Source organism: Ictidomys tridecemlineatus, chromosome 12, assembly GCF_052094955.1.
Source record: "Ictidomys tridecemlineatus isolate mIctTri1 chromosome 12, mIctTri1.hap1, whole genome shotgun sequence".
In the NCBI taxonomy this organism is placed as follows: Eukaryota; Metazoa; Chordata; class Mammalia; order Rodentia; family Sciuridae; genus Ictidomys; species Ictidomys tridecemlineatus.
Genome location: NC_135488.1, coordinates 46,250,333 through 46,272,021, shown reverse-complemented (window position 1 = coordinate 46,272,021; position 21,689 = coordinate 46,250,333). Strand labels below are relative to the sequence as shown.

The window sequence follows — 21,689 nt, the reverse complement described above, 5'->3', positions numbered from 1 at the left end:
TGAACAATTAGGGGCTGGCAGCAGGGAGGGTTATGCACTCCTTTTCAAGATCTCCAGGACTCAGGGGACTCTGACGGCTTTCTCCTTGTGACAGTCCTCACTGTTGGAGGGAGAGAGCTGCTCCGGCCCAGACTCTGTTGGCTTCTCAGGCTGGCCTTTAGGGGAGGCTCTGTGCCCGTGGAAGGCTTTTCCTGGGTCGCACAGGCAAAGCGCCTCTTCTAGTAAGCTGTGTGCGCCTGGCCAATTCCCGCATGCAGACTTCATCCTAGAACTTTCTGGTGTTGAATCGGTGGTTTCCATTCTTCTAAAGAAGACGCATTAATTAGCCCTGGCAGCTGAGTGGCCTGGGGCCAAGCCCACAGCTTAGGGCCCCTGGGCCTTTTGTTGGTGAATTCATTGACATACGTCGGGAAGGAAGATCAGCTTTAAGGAGATGCACTTCTATTAGTGCCAGGCTCACTTACTTAAGAAACTTGGAAGGGAGGAAGGTCTGTGCCGGCAGGGTGCCCAGTGCTCTGGCTTTGGGCAGCAGGGGGGAGGGCACGGAGCGCCCCTGTTCTGCACTCCTGCCCTCCCTCCTCACAGCCTTTGAAAGGCGCAGCCCTGATTCTGTTAGACTACGAGAAAGATCATGAGGAAGTGGGGTGGGCGGGCTTCAGCAAGGAGAGGCAGGGTTCCAGGGTGGCCTCCTTGTCCCTCTAGAACAGCATGGACTTGAGGGTCACCCATGTACCCCGTTCCCTCCCAGCTGCCCTACGTTCTCTCTCCCTCAGTGGCCCCCAGACCACAAACCCAAGAGGCCCACAATATACTCCTCTGAACAGAGGGCCCCGGCCCTTTCTCAGGAGTGAAAGACCAGAAGGAGATCAGGAAAGGACGAGGCGGGAAAGGTGTCTAAACCCACGAGCTGATGGTTTATATGAGCTTTCTGTCATCTTTTCCACTAATTGTGGTCATTTCTATAGATTTAAGGCCTCATGTGTTTATATGTGTGTGTGTGTGTGTGTACATGCACACACACTTATGAGAACTTAAAATTGCCTAGCACCTTGCAGTAGGTCTCAAAATATCCTCGCATTTGTGATCTCACTGGTTTTTCCAATAATCACATAGATGGAGGGGTCAGCGTTCAGTACTCGCCATATTACAGATGAGAACGTCAGGGCTCACAGAGGTGAGGTGCCTGGTACTACAACCCGGGCTTCTGCTTCAAACTCTGTCCTCCATAGCAAACTCCCCGCCTTTGATCTTGCCTTTTGCTCTAGTTAATCTTATCTGGTGCTGGGATGGGCTTCTTTCTGCCAGCCCCGGGAGTCAAAGACAGGCATGCTGAACAAACAGGGTTCTGACGGACGGGCAGCACACTCACATTCCTTGGTGTTGGGGGGAGCCAGCAGGCAGGAGTAGCAGACCATGCCGTAGATGTTCCTGGGTCTGTTTTCCAACATGTAGTAGCTGCAGGAGGCAAGACAAGACAAAGCAAGCCAGGTGAGGTGGGCACACCGAGCAGGCACTGACCACAACAGACCGGGGCCTCTTGGCAGGCCTGTGATCAAAGCCGGATATGAGACAGCACAGTGGGAACCGGGAGCCCTGCTGCACCAGCAGCCCTTTAAAAATACATATTTATTTAGGTGTTAGCGGCCCTTTTCGCCTACTGAGTTTCCTTGGGGGTTTGTAGCATGTCTTGAAATGGTAGATTCTTTTTCTGATATTGGGCCAGTATGGGCCTTTCTTCTCATCTCTGCCTCCTTTTAGTTCCTTTTCTGAGGGATTTGGTGTGTGTGTGTGTGTGTGTGTGTGTGTGTGTGCATGAGATCACCATTTTCAATCAACATCATCCACCAGAAATATCCATGTGTCCCCCCTGGTGGGCCCTGGTGTTTCACCTCGGGTTAGATGTCCATGGAGGAGGGACACCCCCCAGCGGGTTCCCTTCTCCGAGCCTGTAGCCTGGTGGGATTGTTAGCAAAAGTGTCTCTGAGTCCCTGGAACCCTGGAAGTCCCAGAGTACCCAAGTCACTGCTGAATGCCACTGAGTGGAGACGGCCAGCAGAGGATGGCTGTTGGAGACAGAAGGACAGCTGCGTTGTCCAGGCAGATCAATGCAGATGGCTTTATGCAACCAGGTCACAATACAACCAACCGCGCTTGGCCCCAAACACCTAGGCAGCTGCAGGTGTTCACCCTGGGGTCGCACAGACTCCTAGACTAGGACGTTATCCACAGTGACACTGCTTAACATCCTTCATCCTCAAATGATGCTCTGGTCACTACACCAGCCCCGTGACCACACTGACGGGCAGAGGTCCTCCTCCCACTGTGGCCTGTTGGCCGTGCAGGACTCCACCCTTCTGCCTCCCCGCCTCCCGCTAACACCCCGACAAGCTGGCACTGCCCTCTCCTCCCGGGCACCCCGGCTTCTTTCCCCTGCAGCCCTGGCTCTCGCCGTGGCCTGCGCCTGTGTTCCATAAACACTCCGGGGTGATCACGGAGCCGTTTATCACATTGTGAGGAGTTGATTAAATAAAGTGAGAAGTTGCCAACACTTTCCCTTATTGCAATTCGAGAGATGAAAGATCGCTCTCTGCTACTGGGTTTTTCAATGGTTGTCTCCTAATCTCTTTTTTATTAGCTTTGCACCACGAGGGCCCCCACAGATGGCTGTGGTTAGTGACACAGAGTACAGGAGGGCCGGGGCAGGGGGAGTCTGGGCTCTGGCCTTCATGAGCTTGGACCATCACCAGAATCATCATGGCACAATTGCCTGCCTTCCTCAACGCCTTTCATCCTCAGGTCCTGAGTGTCTTGTAAACATTAATTAACCGATCTCCAAACACTCCTCTGAGAAGCCACAGTGGCCAGCCTTGCAGTTAAGCCTTGTGGAAGAAGCTTCTTCGCAACACATCCTGTGCCCTCTCTGGAGGCCATCTTTGTGAAGCAGGGCACTGTGGGGACCCACACTGCATCTGCCCAGGGTTTCCTCTCTGCCATGTGGCCTCATGAAGGTGACAGGTGCCAGGTCGGCCAGGCAGCACCCCCCTGCAGCTTTCCAATACCAGGTCCAGCGTGCCACTTCTGGGAAACACCTGTTGGGACTCCCCCCTCTGCCTCTTCCTCCCTCTCAGGGTTGGGGGCAGGAGGCCAGCCTTGTTCACAGTTGCATTTCTGGCACTTGTGCTGGGTACTATATCGGAAGGACAAGTTAATCAATGACAGCCAGTTCTTCTCCGCAGAAGTTCCCAGTGCTGAGTTAAACAGAAGCCCCCAAGAATGTTCCTGAGCTCTCCTCCCTTTCTGAGCAGGAGAACCACAGCCTTGCCCATCCTGTTACGTGCTGTTCAGGGCTCAGTCTTAGATAAAGCTCCAGAATCACAAAGGGAGGTGGGGCATGCACTGGGGCACTTGCATTTTGAGCATCTAGGGAGGGGCTCCATCCGCTGTGGCCTTTTTCAGGGTACGTGTTGGGGTTGGGGTTCCTTTCTCATTCCCATGGGGCTCTGAATGGCTCTATGCTCCTGCACTGACCCTGAACGTGCATTTGGACCCATCTGTGGGATGCTGTAAGTAATTTAGTGAAGGAGCCATCTTGAAAGCCTGTGATATTTTGAAACATAGGTTGGCTCCAGGAAACTGTCAGAAAGCTCCACTGCTTTACCCGGCACAAGAGTTAAGTACCTTGTGGCCAGGCGCAGTGGCACACGCCTCTAATCTGAGTGGCTGGGGAGGCCAAGACAGGAGGATGGCAAGTTCAAAGCCAGCCTCAGCATCGGTGAGGCGCTAAGCAACTCAGTGAGACCCTGTCTCTAAATAAAATACAAAATAGGGCTGGGGATGTGGCTCAGTGGTCGAGTGCCCCTGAGTTCAATACTTGGTACACACACACACACACACACACACACACACACACACAAATATCTTGCAATAAAGAGAAGCCACTTTTATCAGCAAGTGCCTATTGCTTCCTGTAGAGAATACTTCTAAATGTTAGGTTTTCCTCTTAGGACAAACCTGAGCTCCTCATGGTGCAGTGTAACCTCTATCTCTCACTCAGGGCTAGATAGGAATGGAAACAGCCATCTGATAGAATTTCATCAATTTGAAGTTGAGTGTTCCCTTAGGGATCCGTGACCCACCAGGGTGTCAAGTTCTTCCTTAGGGAAAGGCCAGTTTCCTACTCTTTGACCCGTATTTTGATTTTCCCCTGTATCTACTGGGCTCACAATGGGCTGATATCCTGCTGAGTCCATCCTAAGTTATACATTTCTATAACTAACTTATTATATACACCCTAGCCTAGACCATGTGGGAGCACTTACGTCAGCTTAGGCAAAATCATCTCACACAAAGCCTGTTGTATAAAGAGGCGTTGACTATCCATGTGATGTACTGAGTGCTGCACTGAGAACGAAACACAGGAGTACTCACCCTTCACTTAAGGTTCATGTACGTTAAATGTGGTTCCTGCTGAATGCATATTGCCTTTGCACCATTGGAAAGTTAAAAAATCATTCAACCTTTATAAATTGGGGTGACCTGTAGTTCTTTTTTTCCTTTACTCCCCTGTTCTTTCTGGATCCATTAAGTTGTAGGGCTCAGGCCAAGGTTCAGTTTTAATGGGGCCTCTAGAATCTTCTATCCAGAGGGTGACTTCCTCCGGGTCAATAAACAGATTTCCCCCGAAGAGCTCCTTTCCCAGGACCCTTGAGCTTGCAATGGATGAGCCTTGAGACGTTCAATGCCCTCCAACATGTTGGCAGGTAGGGCCAGTCTGGAAGGGAATGGTGTGGCGTGGGGTGGAGCCTCAGGAGTTGGTCCGGGGGCAGAGACGCTGGGGGGCTGTGAAAGCTGACCTCTTCCTCGCCGCCTGTTTGGTTCCTGGTCCTCCCACACACAACCTTTCCCAACAGGAAAGCCCCGTGGGTGGCTCATTGTTCAGTGAGTGTCTCGGCCACGTTCAGATACAAAGAGGAGACTGCAGAGAGCGAGGAGCCGGCACCTGCCAAACCACAAGGGAGGGGAGAGGGCCAACGCAGCCCTGGTGTTAGAAAGACAAATAGGAGGCAATCTGCATCCGCAGCCCAGTAACCACAGGGATTCGAGTGAAAACCGCCTTTCATGGAGCTAATAATGCCGACTTGCCAAAAGGCTTGGTAATCCTCCTCTGGGACAGAGCGTGAGAGCTTCATTTTGTTCTCTAGATCAACAGCATCTGAGAGGAAGCCGGAGCCCTTCGGGGTCCTGCCCCAGTCACGCCTCCTCAGCGGTGGGGGCTTCAGCCACCATGAGGGCACAGGGGACCGGAGGCACAGGGGGCCTTCTGTCTTGGTGGCCTTGGGGCTGGTAGGGATGGCAGAGCCAAACAGGGGACTGACTGAGCAGTTTTTGCATCCGTAGGGCGAACCTAAATGCGCTACATGTGTTTTGAGATGTGTCTCCGTGCAGGAGCGCCCTCCCTCTGTGGGTGCCCCGGCCTTGATCTGTCCTGGGTGCTGAAGATCAAGTGTGACTGAGCAGGGTATGGTCGCCGTGGAGCAGGGAGAGAGGCACTCAGGATTCCAGAGCTGGGAAGAACTTTCCAAAGTACGTGATATCCCCCGCTACTTCCACAGATGGCCATCCACGCCTGTTTGACCCCGTCCAGAGGCGGGGAACCCACCACTCTTTCATTGTGCAACTTCTTTAGTGACTGGATACTTTCTGGTCAGTGTTAGTTAGCACCAAGCAAGTTGTCTTCACGGTTTAGAGTCTTCTGAGTGCCAGGCTGGCACCAGCCTATGGGACAGGGTATTTACCAGGCTGGCCCCAGGCTTGTCCTGTCTGGTTAGAATGTTTCTGTGGCTCTAGGTGAAAATGAAACAGATTGCCCCATGCACCTCATTCTGCTCCTTTGAGATCATCTGGAACAAAGTCACAGCTGAATTCCACAGCCTACTGAGGCGACGCGGCCACAAGACTGACCAAGTCAGAGCCAGCAGTGCAAGTCAGCCGACTCTGCCAACCACCCTTTAACCCCCCTGCAAAGCTGACTCTGGGAGCCCGTCCAGACCAGAGGCTCCAGCACCATCAATGGGTGGATGGCTTCCAAGTCCTGAGCTCAGCCTGGATCTTGCCCTGAGCACCACACCCTCTAGATCTTGGTTTAGATGCCCACAGCACCTCAGATTTCACAAGACAGTCTCCGCCTGCCTCTACCTTCTCACAAAGATTCTTCCTATTGTATCATGCATTGGAGCAATGACTCTGCGGTCCATCTCACCGGCCAAAGGCAGACATCCAAGAGCCCTCTTCCTGTCGAGTGCCCTCTGTCTGTAACTAGGGTCAGTGCTGTCTGCTGGCCAGCACTCAGCTTCTCCCCAGCCCCAGTGCTCCTGCCCCAGCTCCCATCAGTTCCCACCTTGACCCTGCCCTGGGCTCCAGGCTCAGCTGTTTTCCCTACCACCACTAATGGACAGCCCTTTCGTGTCCTGCTCCAGCGTGGCAGTCTGCATGGTGACCTGCATCAGCTGCCAGCTGAAGACCCAAGTCTTCAGTGCTGGTTTCCAGAGCTCTTTCCATCTGGTCCTTGCCCACCGCTGGCTTCTCCACATCCCACGTGTGCACCTCTCGCTCTGCCACACGAACCCCATCAGAACCCTACACCCTTTGGACTTGGGCTTCGGTCTCCACTAGGAAAGCTCTGCCCTGTTTCTCAGCCTGACCACCTCTCTCCCACCTCCAGAAGCCTAAGACCCCTGCGATCCCACTGCTTCCATGGGCTTCTAGAACATTCTGTGCGTGCCTTACTAAACGGTGCTGATTTCCTTGTTCCACTCCTCCACTGAGGAGAGAGGAAGCACGTCTCCCCTCATCTCACTGATGCCGGTCTAGTCGCTTTAGTTGACAGGTTTATGAAGACAAACACTGGAGCTGCCACATTAACTCACGAATGCCTGGTCAGGTAGGTACTCGCACTGGGAAGCCTTCAGAATAAATCGAGGTTTTGCAAAGGTGAACATGTTAAGGTCTGCATACTGTTCTCTACTTAATACCTGGGAGCTCTGCATGTCTTTTGTGAGTCATGTATTTGCACCAATAAAAACAATGAATGAATCAATCAAGATAAAACTCTAGGAAGCATGTTGATTATCAGAGACTGATTCTCGCCATCGAATGTCAAGATCCTACTGAATTTCTGTCATACTGAGGCAAGCAGAGTGTGTGCACAGAGCAGTCCCAATGGATACCTGTGCAGTTGGGTGGGAATACTTTGATTCTGATTCTTCTAACACCCATGTTCCTTTTGGAGGAGCTGCTCCACAGCACAATAACCACAAAAACTGAATTAAAAGCACCCAGCCAAAAAACTTTATTTGTATCATATTTTCTAAGAGAATAGCCTAATATCCTCTCCGTTTTTTATTGTCTGCTTTTGTTTGCATATTGGAAAATAAGGTTCTGTGTCAGGTACCTAACCTCCGGCTTTATGGATTCACTTGAAAAACATGTTTGCTTCATACTTTGTGTTGTTTACATTGGCATAGGTTTGTCCAGCCAGTATTTGGACGGCTGATTCTGTATTGGGGAGGTAAGTCTAAGCCAGAGAGACAGAATACTGGAGGGCGGAAGGGGAATTGTCACCAACGACAGACAGAGGTGGAAGCCACAGATGGGCGTGCTTCTTAGTAACGAAATTTAAATGAGGTTATTGGGGGTGAGTTTAAACCATATCTCCTCATGGTAAAGAGTTAATTTGCTTTCCATCTGTCTTGAAGTTGGTGGGTCTTCCTACTTTGTATGTCCTTCTTATTGCGAATGCTCCATGTCCTCTTTTGGATACATCTTCTTATTTTCTTCCTCCTCTTAAATCGATACATGTCCAGGGAGACATCTAGGCAAGCACATTGTGAAGTGAAGTGTGCTATTCAAAACACCTGTCTTGTTACCATCACCTCCATCATCACTTCCATGATTATAACTATCAGCTCCATCACCACTTCCACCTGCACCATCACTACTGTTACCACCACCACCACCATCACTTTCCTCATCACCTCCATCCATCACTATTATCATCACTTCCATCACCATCTGCACCATCTTGCCCATCATCATCACCACCACCTCCATCATCACCTCTGTGACTCCATGATCATCATTATCACTCCATCACCTCCATCACCACTTCCACCTGCACCATCACTACCATTACCACCACCACCACCATCACTTTCCTCATCTCCTCCATCCATCACTATTATCATCACTTCCATCACCATCTGCACCATCTTGCCCATCATCATCACCACCACCTCCATCATCACCTCCGTGACTCCACGATCATCATTATCACCTCCATCACCTCCATCACCACTTCCACCTGCACCATCACTACCGTTACCACCACCACCACCATCACTTTCCTCATCTCCTCCATCCATCACTATTATCATCACTTCCATCACCATCTGCACCATCTTTCCCATCATCATCACCACCACCTCCATCATCACCTCCGTGACTCCACGATCCTCATTATCACCTCCATCACCTCCATCACCACTTCCACCTGCACCATCACTACCGTTACCACCACCACCACCATCACTTTCCTCATCTCCTCCATCCATCACTATTATCATCACTTCCATCACCATCTGCACCATCTTTCCCATCATCATCACCACCACCTCCATCATCACCTCCGTGACTCCACGATCATCATTATCACCTCCATCACCTCCATCACCACTTCCACCTGCACCATCACTACCATTACCACCACCACCACCATCACTTTCCTCATCACCTCCATCCATCACTATTATCATCACTTCCATCACCATCTGCACCATCTTGCCCATCATCATCACCACCACCTCCATCATCACCTCCATGACTCCATGATCATCATTATCACTTCCATCACCTCCATCACCACTTCCACCTGCACCATCACTACCATTACCACCACCATCACCATCACTTTCCTCATCACCTCCATCCATCACTATTATCATCACTTCCATCACCATCTGCACCATCTTGCCCATCATCATCACCACCACCTCCATCATCACCTCCATGACTCCATGATCATCATTATCACCTCCATCACCACTTCCACCTGCACCATCACTACCGTTACCACCACCACCACCATCATCACCTCCGTGACTCACGATCATCATCATCACCTCCATCACCACTTCCACCTGCACCATCACTACCGTTACCACCACCACCATCACTTTCCTCATCACCTCCATCATCATCATTATTGTCTCCTCCGTCACCACCTGCACCACCTCCATCAGGCAGGCTCTGCTTTTCTGCAGCCCTGGGAAAGCATGATGTTTGGTGGCCACTAGAGGGAGCAGCAGCAACAGCTGCTGTTTAGCGTGCTGGGTGTCAAGGTGGTGATGTTTCTGGTCCTAGGCAGAACTTACTAATGAGTCCTCCCTGGAGAAAAGGAAGATTAAATCTTTCTGTCTTTTAGGCTAATTGCATTTTCACTTTTTTGGGAAGACTTTTGATACATAACATAATTGCGGTGGAATTACAGGCATCATCTGACTCAAACATTTTTATTAGTGGTTTTTACCCTCAGGTTTTCCTGAATATTAACAAGAATACTTTCATGTAGACTATTTTTTCTTTCAGAAGGTTCTATATGTGTTGTCTCGTTGTAACTGTTCAGCAGATTCGTTTCATTCGGGCAGTCAGAAGATGCACGATGATGAGTGTCCACGTAAGAGGTGTGGACAGGGCACCTGGTGACAGGACTCACCATCCTGGATGCTGCCATTGTGGAATGGGATGAAGGGCAGGCATGACACTGCTCTAAGGTCTCTGGTGCCCATGGACCCTTGTCAAAGGCTCTCTGGCCCTATGCCCATCACTGTCCAGGGGTCAGCCCTGCAGGGTCCCCACTTACCCAGGGAGACATGGCCCACACTCGGCGTCATTTTCCATGTCCCCCGGTGTCAGCACGGTGGCCCGGAAGAAGCCCTCGCAGTCTTTGTGGCGTCTGCAGATCTGGTAGCCTCCTTTGGAAAACTTCTCTGCTGGGCAGGGCACGCAGCCGTAGTCCTCATCTTTGGTGCCGTAGCCACAGGACTGGCCAAGGAAGCGGACAGAGGACACGGGTCAGCACAGCGGCTGACTCTGGCTGGCAAGGCAGTGACACGCCAGCTTTTCCCAGATGCTGCTCTTGCTGTCCCCAGCCACCTGTCTCGTCCTGATTGCAAGACCTCATCTCCTGGCTCCAGCTCTGAGCTCACTCCCCTCCCCTCTGGGCTTGCTGCTCCTCTTCTGAGGTCCCTGAAATAGATCCCACTGGCCCCTGGAATGTCCCATGAGTCGACCAGCCCCGGGAGTCCAGCTTTTCTCAGTGCACTACCAGAACCCGGGAACTGAAGGCCTAGATGATTCTTGGCGCTTGGCAGAGAATCATGCTTCCCAGAGGAGGGAGATGCGTCGCCTTTCAGTCACGCCCTGACACCTCTTTAATCAGGGCACAATCGGAAAGCCATTCTCCAGAAAGATGGAGAACTCCCGGGAAACCTGCTGATGTGTGCCCAGCAGGAAAGCACATCTTGGGCTCATGACAGCTCACGCCACTCGGTCTCAATGTCCAGCCGCCACAGGTGACACAGGTGACGGTCCTGCTTTACCCTGCACACCTCTCACACCACAATGCCAGCTCAGGACACGGGGACCATGGCAGCAAGCCCCCGGGCTTGTCCTTACCATGTATGGCTCCTCCCCTGGCCCACAGGGGGGACACTGGTGGCACAGGCCCGTGGTCTGGTTGTAGTACTCGTTCTCGCCACAGTTGGAGTACTCGGCTCTGGCCGAGCACATCAGGGACACCTGCCACAAAAGGGGCTCGGTTTAGGCTCCACGCCTCCTTGAGGCCCGTCCTCATCAGGGTGGGCATTGGGAGGGCTCGGGGCTGGCTTGGGAAGGAAGTGCCCTGGCGGTGCTGGGTGCTCAGTCCTGAGAGGGCCAAGCTGGTGAGCGGTGCTCAGTCCGCAGGCGGTCAGCAGCTGGGCCTGGCCACCCCTGCCTCCCGCCAGCAGATGCCCACCCAGAGCCATGTCCTCCTCCCCCTGCTGACTAAGCCCAGCCCCTCACGAAGGCCGGCCGCTCTAGATTCTCATGCCCCATGAATCTTGGATTCTCTCCAAGGCCCCGACGAGGGGGCCTCCTGTCCTGAGCCTAAACAGGGGGCTCCTCCACTCAGTGACACTTGTCACTCGTTGGCCCACCCTCATCCCCAGGAGGAGTGCTGGAAGGAAGGATCTTCTGGACCTTTCTCAGCTGCGGGGCCCACAGTGTGGACCCATCACCCAGGCACGAGGCTGCGGAGGGCACAGCACCAACAAGCCCTGGACGGCGTTTCCACCCGTGAGCCCTACAAACAAGGGAGCCGCCGGCCACACAAGGGAGCACAGAAGGGGTTTGGTGCTTGGCAGGCCTGATCCTCGCTCAGCCTCAGACAAACCCATTTACAGCTGTGGAAATGAGACCCCGGGGGCTGCTGGGAAACTGGCCGGGGAGGGGGGACCTCCTGCATCCTGAGGATGCGTGTGAGCAGGCGCTCAGAGCCACTTACCACCAGGACAGGGAGCCAGGGCGTCCACCTAGAGTCCTCCTCGTGGGCCATGCTCTCCCGGGAGTTCACCTGAAAGACACGCTCCGTCAGCACCTCTGGGTGCCGCAGTGGCCAGCCTCTCTCCAGCTGCCTTCCTTGTGCCTCTCTGGATCTACGGGAAGGGGCCTTCCAGCGGACAGCGTGGACTCCCCAAAGAAAAGGCAGACCGTAAGCTGTGTCCCAGCCCCATGTCCCTTGGGCTGACTCTGTGGCCCTCAGGTGCATCCCAACCATGGCCCCCAAGAGCCCTTGACAGGGCTGGAGCGTGCCGAGGGCCTGCTGTTACCCCTGGGCGGTGGGCCGTGCTTGATGTGCGCAGAGGGCCTGAAGCAAGCTGGCCTGACCCCAGCTTAAAGCTCGGGGTGCTCCAGGCTTGATCCCCAGGCTCCAGGGCAGCAGGAGCACCCCTGGACATGCTGCTGGGGACCAGCATCTGGTCTGTCCCTGCCTCTGCCCTCCCAGCCCCATGGAGGGTCTTTCTTTTCTCTGTGAAGAATGAGTCATTGATCAAAGTGGTTGAGTCAGAGAATTGTAGTAGAAGTCCAACCACCTCACTGTAAGGTTGAGACAACTGAAGGCCAGAGAGGTTGAGTGACTTGCCCACGGTTACACAGCTACTTACAGGAAGGAGGACGGTTATAGCTGGGGTTCACGTGCTTTTCAGGTGAACCGTTGCAGTAATGCATGGCTTTGTAGGAGGAGGTGTTGTTTTAATTGTTCATTTTACGAATGGGGGACTTGAGTCTCTAACTTGAAGCAATTTTACCTGGGGGTTTGGGTATTAATTAGCCTGGCTGTACCAAGAGAGATGATTTTCTCATGTGTGTGTGTGCCTAAATTCCCCAGCTGCCACTTTGGTCACTGAGTCGACACTGGGGGTGAGTTAGTGACATAACAGCATGCCCTACTGTAGATGCTGAGGAATCTTCTAGAATCCGGTATTGACACAGACCAGGAGTCAAACGGGGCCTTGGGAATACCCCTGCCGAGACCTTTCCCGCTCCTGTCCTCATCGCGGGTCATGGAAATCAATAATCACCATCCCACACAAGGAAATCCTGTGCGGGAGCTGGGGCTGATGGCAAATGGGAAACCATTATTCTCTCCTCCTCCCTCCTTTTCTTCCTTCCGTCCTTCCTCCCTCTCCCTCTCTCTCTCCTCTTCCTTCCTAGCCTTGAACTTTGTCTCTATAGCAACCCAAAGGCCTTAAGAAGAGAAGCAGTCCAACGATCATGTATTATAAATGAAGGGATGAAGCTGGAGGATGAGGGAGCCCTGTGTGAAGAGTCGGGGAACGGCAGGGAGCCACAGGAGACCAGTCAGCAGGGGGGCGGGGGGCACTGCTCCCGAGAAGCAGCTCCATGAGCGGTCCCCCCAGACTTGAAGCCTCGCTCCGTGAGATTTTGGAGAATGCACATTTAGGAGAAGCACGTAAGGCCTGGATATATACAGAGAGGTTGGTGAGGGGTCACATCTCAGCACTGGAGCAGCCCCACCCTCCAGTTCAGATGCCCCCTGGAGCACCCCAGGAAGATGCTAGTCTAGTGTCCTGTCCTATCAAACCCTCCACTCCTGGAAAAGCGGGGTGGCTAAAGTCCAGACGGGGCTTACTTAGCATTGCAACAGACAAAGAACCAACAAAAATATCCACCCTTCCTCATTCCCTGGAGCCGGTTCCATTGTTGAGGGACAATCACACAGAACACGCTTCTGTGACTGCACGTGTAAAGGTTTCCATATGCGTTCAAATGGGTCTGGTGGCACCCACAGACCTTCCAACAAGACTCTCTGGCAGGAGGTGAGATGGTGAGGAGGGGACGGAAGACTGGGGTTCAGAGCGAATGGTTGAGTAGGGTCTGTGTCAACTTCGTGATGAGAAAAAGACCATGAACACTTTTCACTCTGCGGTGTGTCTTCCTGATGCCGTAAGAGTGGCGGGAGAGGATGACCCCTTCGGAGCCTGGTCAGAGTCACTGGCACAGCCCTCTGGGCCAGGCCTGGTCTTCCCGGGCTCTGGCTGCCTGGTACTAAGCTACTCACTCAGTACGTCCTGGTCTTGGGGGAGGGTTATGTTTCTGGACTGCCTTTCCCATGATCCAGCACTCTGCTGGGCACCTTGGTGCTTAGTTTACGTTTGAAAAACCCTGACTGGACTAAGCCAAGATGAAGGCACCGGGCAGCCACCCCGTCATGAACTTGCTGGGTGTTTCCCTCTAGCAAGGAGCAAGCTGGGGCAGGCAGCAGGGGAGGCCCCAGGCTGCCGCAATCCAGCTCGTCGGGGAGGAGCAGGGATGGCAAAGGCCGGAAGGGAGTCTGCGCCCTGGGACCCACAGCCCTGGCCTTGCCTCAGGATGGTGGGGTGAGCAGAAGCGGGTTTCCCTGGTCTGGGGACAGGGCCAGGGGCGCTCTGCTGCTCTGGAGGCTTTCAAGAGCCATATTTCTTTGACTTCTAATTGTAGCTGAGGAGCCTTGCGGGGTTCCCTGAGGAACTGAGAAGGGCCAGGTCTGGGGCCCCTTAATGTTAACGAGGAGCATTTGCGGAAAGACTCATTAAAGGTATCCTGTAGATCCGAGAGCAAAAATCAAACAAGTAAGCAGATACACGAAGCCAAACGGAGAGTGAATGGAGGAGCGGGGCCTGGCGATGCACCCTTGGGATGCCTGCTGTCTGGGAGGCTGAGGCAGGTGGACGGCCAGCGCGGGCCAGCGAGGCCACACAGCCAGACCCTGCCTCAATAAACAAACAAACAAACAAATAAATAAAGTCAGCAGCATTTGCATTGTTGTGAGCTTGGGGAACCCCCGACTCCTGTCTTGCTGCAAAGTCTCTGAACTGAACTGGGCTAAGGGAGGCCCCTCTGGCCAGGGAGCCCCATGATTGTGACAGTGAAGAGGAAAGGGGGGAGCAGTGTCCCTTCCTACCCACGTGCAGACAAGGCTCACGCTGAACGTGTGGAGCTGAGCAGCTCGTGAACGATCGGGGTCAGGATCCTGCAGACTCCTTCCACTGGTCAGCCTGCGGCCCACGGCTCTCTGTCCGAGCCTGGCTGCACCTTTGCTTTTGGTGCAGGACAGCAGCTTCATGAAAAGATGGAGACCCCTGGACCAGACAGAGCAGGGAGCCCACATACCTACATCCACCCTGGATGGGAAAGGCTGGCTGGCCCTGCCTGGCTGCTTCCCCTCCCTCCCACCCCCTAGACCCTCTGGCTTTTGATTGTTCCCTCCCATGACGTCCACTGAGTGACAACCCAACCATGACACTGCCTGTGGGACCAACCCAGCCCTGCTCTGGCGTAGCCCTCACCCCCAGGTGAGGTGGGCTCCACCATTCTCCCCACTCTTCTAGACTAGGAAACTGAGGCCAAGTGACCTGCTTGACATGAGACCAGTCCTTGTTTCTCGTCACTCCCCATTTCCCCGACTAGGTTGGCTACTCCACATCAGGGTCGGCGGGAAGAGAAACTGGGACGACAGGCCCCATTTGGAGAGGTTTTGCTGCTGGAATTGTGGTCTGTCTTGTTCCCTGGGGTCCTGTGGGCTGGGTGCGCTTCTCTGCTGTCTCTGCCTCGGCCCACACTGTCCAGTGCTGCCCCAGGCTTCCCCATGACTCCTCCCGTTCTGGGAGGTCTCTGGCCAACGCCAGTGTGACCTCCTGAGATGTGGGCCAGGGAGGAGGTGCGGGCAGCCACCGCTGTGACAAAGTCCTCAAGTTCATCAGGGAACTTCCGTCCTGTCTTCTCCTTCCTGAAGCACCGAGGCAGAAAAGCAAACCCGGGAACTACCCCCCCCCCCCCATGCACAAAGCTTTGCTCATAGCTGCCGTCACTCAGGCCCCAACAGGACAAAAGTTCAAAACTTACTTAGGCCCCAAAGAAGGGGTTGGGCATCTCTTAAGAAATCTCTCCTGGGGCCTCAGGCTCACGGGTAAACACTCTCTGAAACCCACGCTTGCCACAGGGCAGGGCCATCCCAGGTGGCTCCCAGGGCCACAGCCCTTGGGAGGCTTGTGGTCTGTCAACCTGGGGGGCTGCAGTTGACATCTCTTAGCTCTAGGTGTTGACTCATCCATCCAGAACATTTAGGAAGGGCCTCCGCCCTGGCCACGTTCTGGCCTTGGGTGGGCCAGCTTCTGCCTTCCAGGGGACTAAGAGATGGGCAGGGTGCGGCCACATGCCACCCACGGTTCTGGGGCTGGAGGTCCAGGATGCTCTGGGACCCTCGGGATGGGCGCTGAGGTGCCGTGTGCTCACTCCTGAGGTGTGACTATCTCTGTGTGCTCTTTCAGCGGCTGACTGAGGCTTCCCTCGGGGTCCTGGACAGGGAACCAGCGCTCTGCCACCCTGGGCACCGACTCCATTCTTGGAGAGAGCAGGACAGGTCGAGAGCAGACACCCAAGTCCCGAAGGGCAGGTAAAAACCAGCTGGGAGAGTGCACGAAGTTATCCCAGGAAGAGGTAGTACACCCAACGGCCCAACGTGAGGGAGTTGAGTGTGGGGTCGGACAAGGCAGGGCTCCTGTACAGGCCGTGTGTGTGTGGAGTAAGAGCGGCAGGCCAGCTCTCCACTGCGGGGAGAGACAAGGGCGCCGTCAAGCTTTGGTGATCAAGACCCACAGAGGAAGTCTGTCAGAGTGAAACCCAACGCACGTGCACATGCATGTACACATGCAGCTATCACACGCCCGAGACAAAGTGGCTTGAAACACTTGTACTTACTGAGCGCAATGGGCTCTGTTACAGTTTATCCTAATATTTATTTTGGTACCGGAACTTCAACCTAGGGGTACTTAAGCACTCAGCCACACCCCCAGCCCTTATTATTTTTTAGGACCATGCTAAGTTGCTGAGGCTAGCTTTGCTCTTGCTATCCTCCTGCCTCGGCCTTCTGAATTGCTGGGGTTATGGGTATACAACCACCACACCTGGCTTATCCTATTACTTTTATTAGTGCCTATTAATTATAAAAAATAATGGGTTTCACGGTGGCATATTTATGTAGACATGTACCCTGTGTGGATCATCTGTATTCTGCATTACCCATCCTTGTTCCCCATTCCTCTCCTCTCCTTTATGAACTTGACTTTATTACCTGCTGCTGAGTTGATTTATAATCTGGAAAACACTGGCTCAGAGGAAGGGATGACTGGAGGGAGGAACAGCTTTAGGAGCTGATGGCCACACCCAGGGTGGAGGCAGGCTGGGGGACAAGGGCCTGGATGGGACAGGTCTGGACAGCACAGTTGTCAGGACCGAGGACTGCTGGTGTCAGGTGCAGAGCCACTGAGCCTGGCCACAGCTATCTATCATGGCTGTTGGGACGAGCGTGTGGCAGCTACTGAGCAGGACACAGTGTGTGGGAGGTGACAAGGACCCTGGCAAGGCGGTTTGGGGCATGTAAGGGGTCTGGAGGATTTCCCAGAGGAAGTGGCCTTGGGCAAGTGCTGCTGAACGAAATCGGGAGAAAGATCTGAGTAGGAAGACGTGGCTGTCACCAGGTGGAGGGCACCCAGGCTCTGATGGGCGAGATGGGGTAGATCCTGTCTTGCACTGACTGTCCTGTTTGTTCAGTAAGCCATACCCCAGGATGCGTGGAGAATGAAAGAGAGGTGCCGGTCCTCAGGAGCATCCCTCTCATGCTTACCTGCCCCAGGCTGGACGGCACGGCTCTAACCTGACCTCCATCACCTGCTCTGCTGGCCGAGCCCTGTGCAGGACCCAGCAGAGAAAGCCAATAGACAGGAAAGCACACCCCTCTGGGCCCTGCGAGGAGGAGCGAGTTCCAGGGGCCAAAGGACATCACATTGGGCAAAACGGTCGCAGGTGCCGAAGCCAGGCTTGCAACTTGGCCTGCAACCTGAAACTGTTTCAGAATAAAAAGATGCCACGTTCCAGGAAGTGGCACAGCAACACCAAGGCAATTGACCAACAGGGTAGAGAGTCTTGCTTATCTGAGATGAACTGCTCCCCCATGCGGGAGACTCAACAGGAAGCCTGCGATTCAGCCTCCACGCTTTCAGCAGGCCACTGTGGCTCCCATGGTCGTGGCATGAGAACCGAAGTTTCCCCGCCCTGGCATTTGTGTTCCTTAGAGAGTTCGGGCAAGCCTGGAGCATAACTGCTCTGGCTCCCCCATCAATATACCTGGTGCACTAACCAGCCGATTCATGACCTCAAAGCCCTGCACAGTTGTCCCCTGAGACCTCTACCCAGAAAGCATTCCCCACTTACAGAGATGTCACGGCTTTCCTCAGGTGCTCGGAGACACAGACAGTGTCCCCACATGCACAGATGCTGAAGGCTCCATCTCACGAGCTCTGCAAGGGCACACCCTGTGGTCACTGGCTCCTGAGGCCCAGGACCATGTCCTCTCCCTTCCTCCTGTGCATGCCGTCTTCTGTGATGACAGATATACTCCAGGTCCCCAACTTTCTAGGTGGAGGGCACATACTGCTAGGAGATGGGAGGCTGCCCATGACCTTCAGGATGTTTCAAGTTCACAGCCCCTTCCTGGGACAGCTGGCCTGTAAACGCTGGTGGAGAGTGAGGGACTGGTACAGAGGGAGGAGAGAATGGCCAGCCAGCGGGCGTTCCCTTTTGTAAAGGCCAGGAGGAGTCTTGAGCTTTTGCTCTCCTTGGGTGTGGAGTCAGCCTGGACGTTCAGATCAGGCTTAAATGCAGGTCCCAGCAGAAGACCGCAAGCCACTCAAAGTAGTGTCCCCTGGGCCTTGCTGCTCAGGTGGGACCTTGGCCCGGCATCATGGGCATCTCCCGGGAGCCTGCGAGCAGTGCAGAGTCTCAGGCACCCCCCCAGGCCCGCTGCCTGGGGATTGCAGGTGTCTGTGTGGACATGAGAGTTCGAGAACTGTCTAGACGGCCTCCCTAGGCACGTCTTGTGGGGCTGGAGGGGGTTTTCAATGTTTAATTAATGCCTAATTCCCCCTGGGAACCCAGGAGGAAAGACTTGGCTGGGTGTCTCCCTCCTTCAAATCTGGTCCTCTTCCAAGGATCGAAGGCTGCTCTTGGATCCATCCCCCGTGCTTGTGCTATACACGGCAAGTCCCTGAGTCCATTTTTTAGTTCACACATTCATTCAACACACCTCTGTGGAGCTGTTGCTGTGTAGACCCTGGGGACATGACAGACAAGGTTTCTGCCCCTCTGGATCTTAGCTACCTGGGGATACAGGCGTTGAACCCAGAATTACATACTTTAGGCCACTTTCCTAAGTCCCTCCCTCAGATCTGGTGTCCTTTCTGGGCAGCTGGCCTCTCGGAGTGACCTCTGTCCTTGGAGGGTGGCCTTGCCTCAGTCTGCTTTTGTCCTCGCACTGTCTCTGCAGCACAGCTGGTGCCCACCCCAGGGAGAAGGTGGTTGTCCTCCCTGTCCATCTTTACCATCTGGCTAGTGGACAGCACAGCCTCTGGGGGCTTCATGTCCCTCCATCCATTTGGACCACTCTTAAGTGAAGAGAGTTACTTCTCCCCTAGAGTGTGTTCTCCCTGGAGAGGCCACATCTTGGCCATAGCCTGTCCCCAGTCTGTGGGAAGGGCTGAGAAGTTTGGCTGTGGGAAGCCAACCCTACGGAGTCCAAGCGTGGAGGCTGGAGGTCCCCATCTGTGGCCTCTTCCTCCTGCCCACGTGGGCGTCAAGGTGGTGCCTGCAGACTGGGCCCCTCGTCCCTGTCAGGCCGAAGTCACTGGGAGAAGAGGCCATGCCATCCCTGGGAGCCCTGTGCTGCCCTGGGGCAGCCCACATTCAGGGCAGGAGAAGGGGAGGTCCATGGCCAGCCCAGCCGGTCCCCTGCACGAGGTCTTGGTGGAGCCAGGCCAGGCGCTGGCAGCTGCCTGTGCGTGGGAGGCTGCCACGGCTGGCTCTTCTCCCTGCCGCCCTCCCTGGTGGGCCCTCCCCTCCCTGGCCTCCCAGGCTCTCCGCCTGCAGGAGGAGCCCGAGGGGAAGCTGCTGGTGGCCTCCTCCCCACATGCCAGGATTCCTCCCCAGAAGGCCCCCTCTTCCCTCCAACATAGACGGACCCTCATTTCCCACCAGGAGCCACAAGGTCATTATCGGAGCAGCTGAAAACACTCCCATTCCAAGTGATTTATGGCCCCGTCAGAGCGCTGATGCTAGATTGGGCAGAGATGAAGTCATCCTCTTTTTATTCTGTTTTTGTCGAGTGTGTTGTACTGACTTTTCCAGCCCGGCTCCGTGCTTGTGAGGTTCTGTGGCACTGGCCTCCCTTCTTCATGTTTTTTTTTTACTGGGTATTGAACCCAAGGGTGCTCAACCACTGAGCCGCATCCCCAGTCCTTTTTTATCTTCAATGAGAGACAGGTCTGAGTGGTGGTGCACACCCGTAACTCTAGTGGCTCAGGAAGCCGAGGCAGGAGGACCACGAGTTCAAAGCCAGCCTTGGCAACTTCGTGAGGCCCTAAGCAACTTTGTGAGTGTTCTGAACAAGGGTCCTGCGTTTCCATTTTGCACTCGGCTCCACGCATGGTCTATCCCGTCCTATTGGCAGGTGAGGCTACATCATGGTCCTATCTGAAAAGGGCCTCAGGGCAGTGAGGTCAGAGCCCCCAAAGGCTGGAGCAGGATCCCCGAGGGACACAGAAGGAAGCTGATGGAGAACAGTCAGCCACAAAGCACATGTTGGGGGTAGGGGTGTCTGAGCGCTTCAGCATCTCACAAGGCTTTTAAAGAACCAGACATCATCGTTCAACACTGCAGGGAAACCTCAACCGCAAGGTCCTTGGTGAAGATTCCAGGGTTGGGAGGGGTCAACTGGCCCTGTTGCCTCTCGAGGGCACTGGCCAGGGCCACACCTCCTCTCAGTGGGGTAGTTTAATTGGAAACCCATAACATACATGTGGCATGTGTTCTATGGAATGCCAATGTCATGGAGCACTTCTGCAGAGACCTCGACGGCACAGCCCAGCACAGACCTGGGCTACGTACAGCACAGCACGCTGCTCCTAGGCCACAGTGGGCAAAGCACCTGGAGCTTAGATCAAGCCAAGAGAGATAATGATGCGATAAGAGACACGGATGTAGGAGCCTGCAGCGGGCATCACCTGACATGCTGTTTCACAGTTGATTTTAAAGGAATAACTAGCCCGAGGACACTCTAAAACAACAATTAAAAGAGCAGTATAGTAAACACTAAACCAGTTGTTGATCATCGTTACAGAGGAGGATGTGCTGTACATAATTGTAGCGGCTCTACTTTCATGCGACTGTCAGCCCTGTAGGTGTGTGGACACAGCACCACCGCAGACCCGAGTCCGTGTTGCACTGCAAGGATCAGTGGCCACATCACTGCAGGATGGAGACTGTTCAGCCCATTCTAACCCTATGGGACCACGGCTGTATATTAGTTCACTTTTTACTGTAATGTCATTGTGTGGCCTGTGCCTCTTGGTGTGCGTGTTTATTTTTTTAAGGTTCAATTGTTTTCCTTTTCTGTTGGGGACATTTTGCTTAGGGTCACCGGGCTGCACCCGCTAGAGTTTGCTTTCAGGACAATGCTAGGACTCCAGTTTTTGCTGCTTGTACCAGCCTGTGGTGCCACAGACGGGGTGAGCGGTAGTCAGGAGCCTTCATCCCAAGATGTTTGTTTGGTACCTGTTGTGCCATGCAAGGGTTAACAGGAGAGACGCTTAGTGAGTTTCCCCGCAGTTGCAGGGAAGGTGGGGTGATAGGCAGGGAGCTCAAGAAGGGCTGTCACAGTATTTCAAAAGGTGAAATATTTCATTATGTTCAATCTAAAATGTTGGTGTTTTGTATGGATCTCAAGCTCAGTTTTCCTTAAGTCTTTCTGCTTTTTGCCACAATTGTTGTTTACAAAGCCCAATATGTGTTGCATGAAAACATTATGACCTTTTCCTCTTAGTTTAAATAAACTCCAAGGTAACTGGATTTCTAAAGCACCTTTCTATTTGCTTGATGTTGACCTTAGAAATAATTTTTGTGAACCTTTGATTCAAAGTAAATAAAAGCATGTGTGCATGAAAAAAAAGGGGGATACTTTTAATACTCTTTCTAGTATCTAG

The 21,689-nt window shown here is 53.8% G+C and overlaps 1 protein-coding gene across 2 annotated transcripts in view; it reads right to left on the bottom strand.

Annotated features, from left to right (window-relative positions):
* Edar (ectodysplasin A receptor) overlaps positions 1-21,689 on the bottom strand; it is an 89,774-nt gene that overhangs the window by 18,990 nt on the left and 49,095 nt on the right. For both annotated transcript variants that reach the window (XM_040270880.2, XM_078028834.1), the window contains exons 2-5: positions 11,600-11,668; positions 10,732-10,854; positions 9,917-10,098; positions 1,370-1,455 (exon numbers count right to left, since the gene is read on the bottom strand). In XM_040270880.2, the coding sequence (XP_040126814.1) occupies positions 1,370-1,455; positions 9,917-10,098; positions 10,732-10,854; positions 11,600-11,650 (442 nt within the window). In that variant the 5' untranslated portion in view covers positions 11,651-11,668. The remainder of the gene's footprint in view (positions 1-1,369; positions 1,456-9,916; positions 10,099-10,731; positions 10,855-11,599; positions 11,669-21,689) is intronic.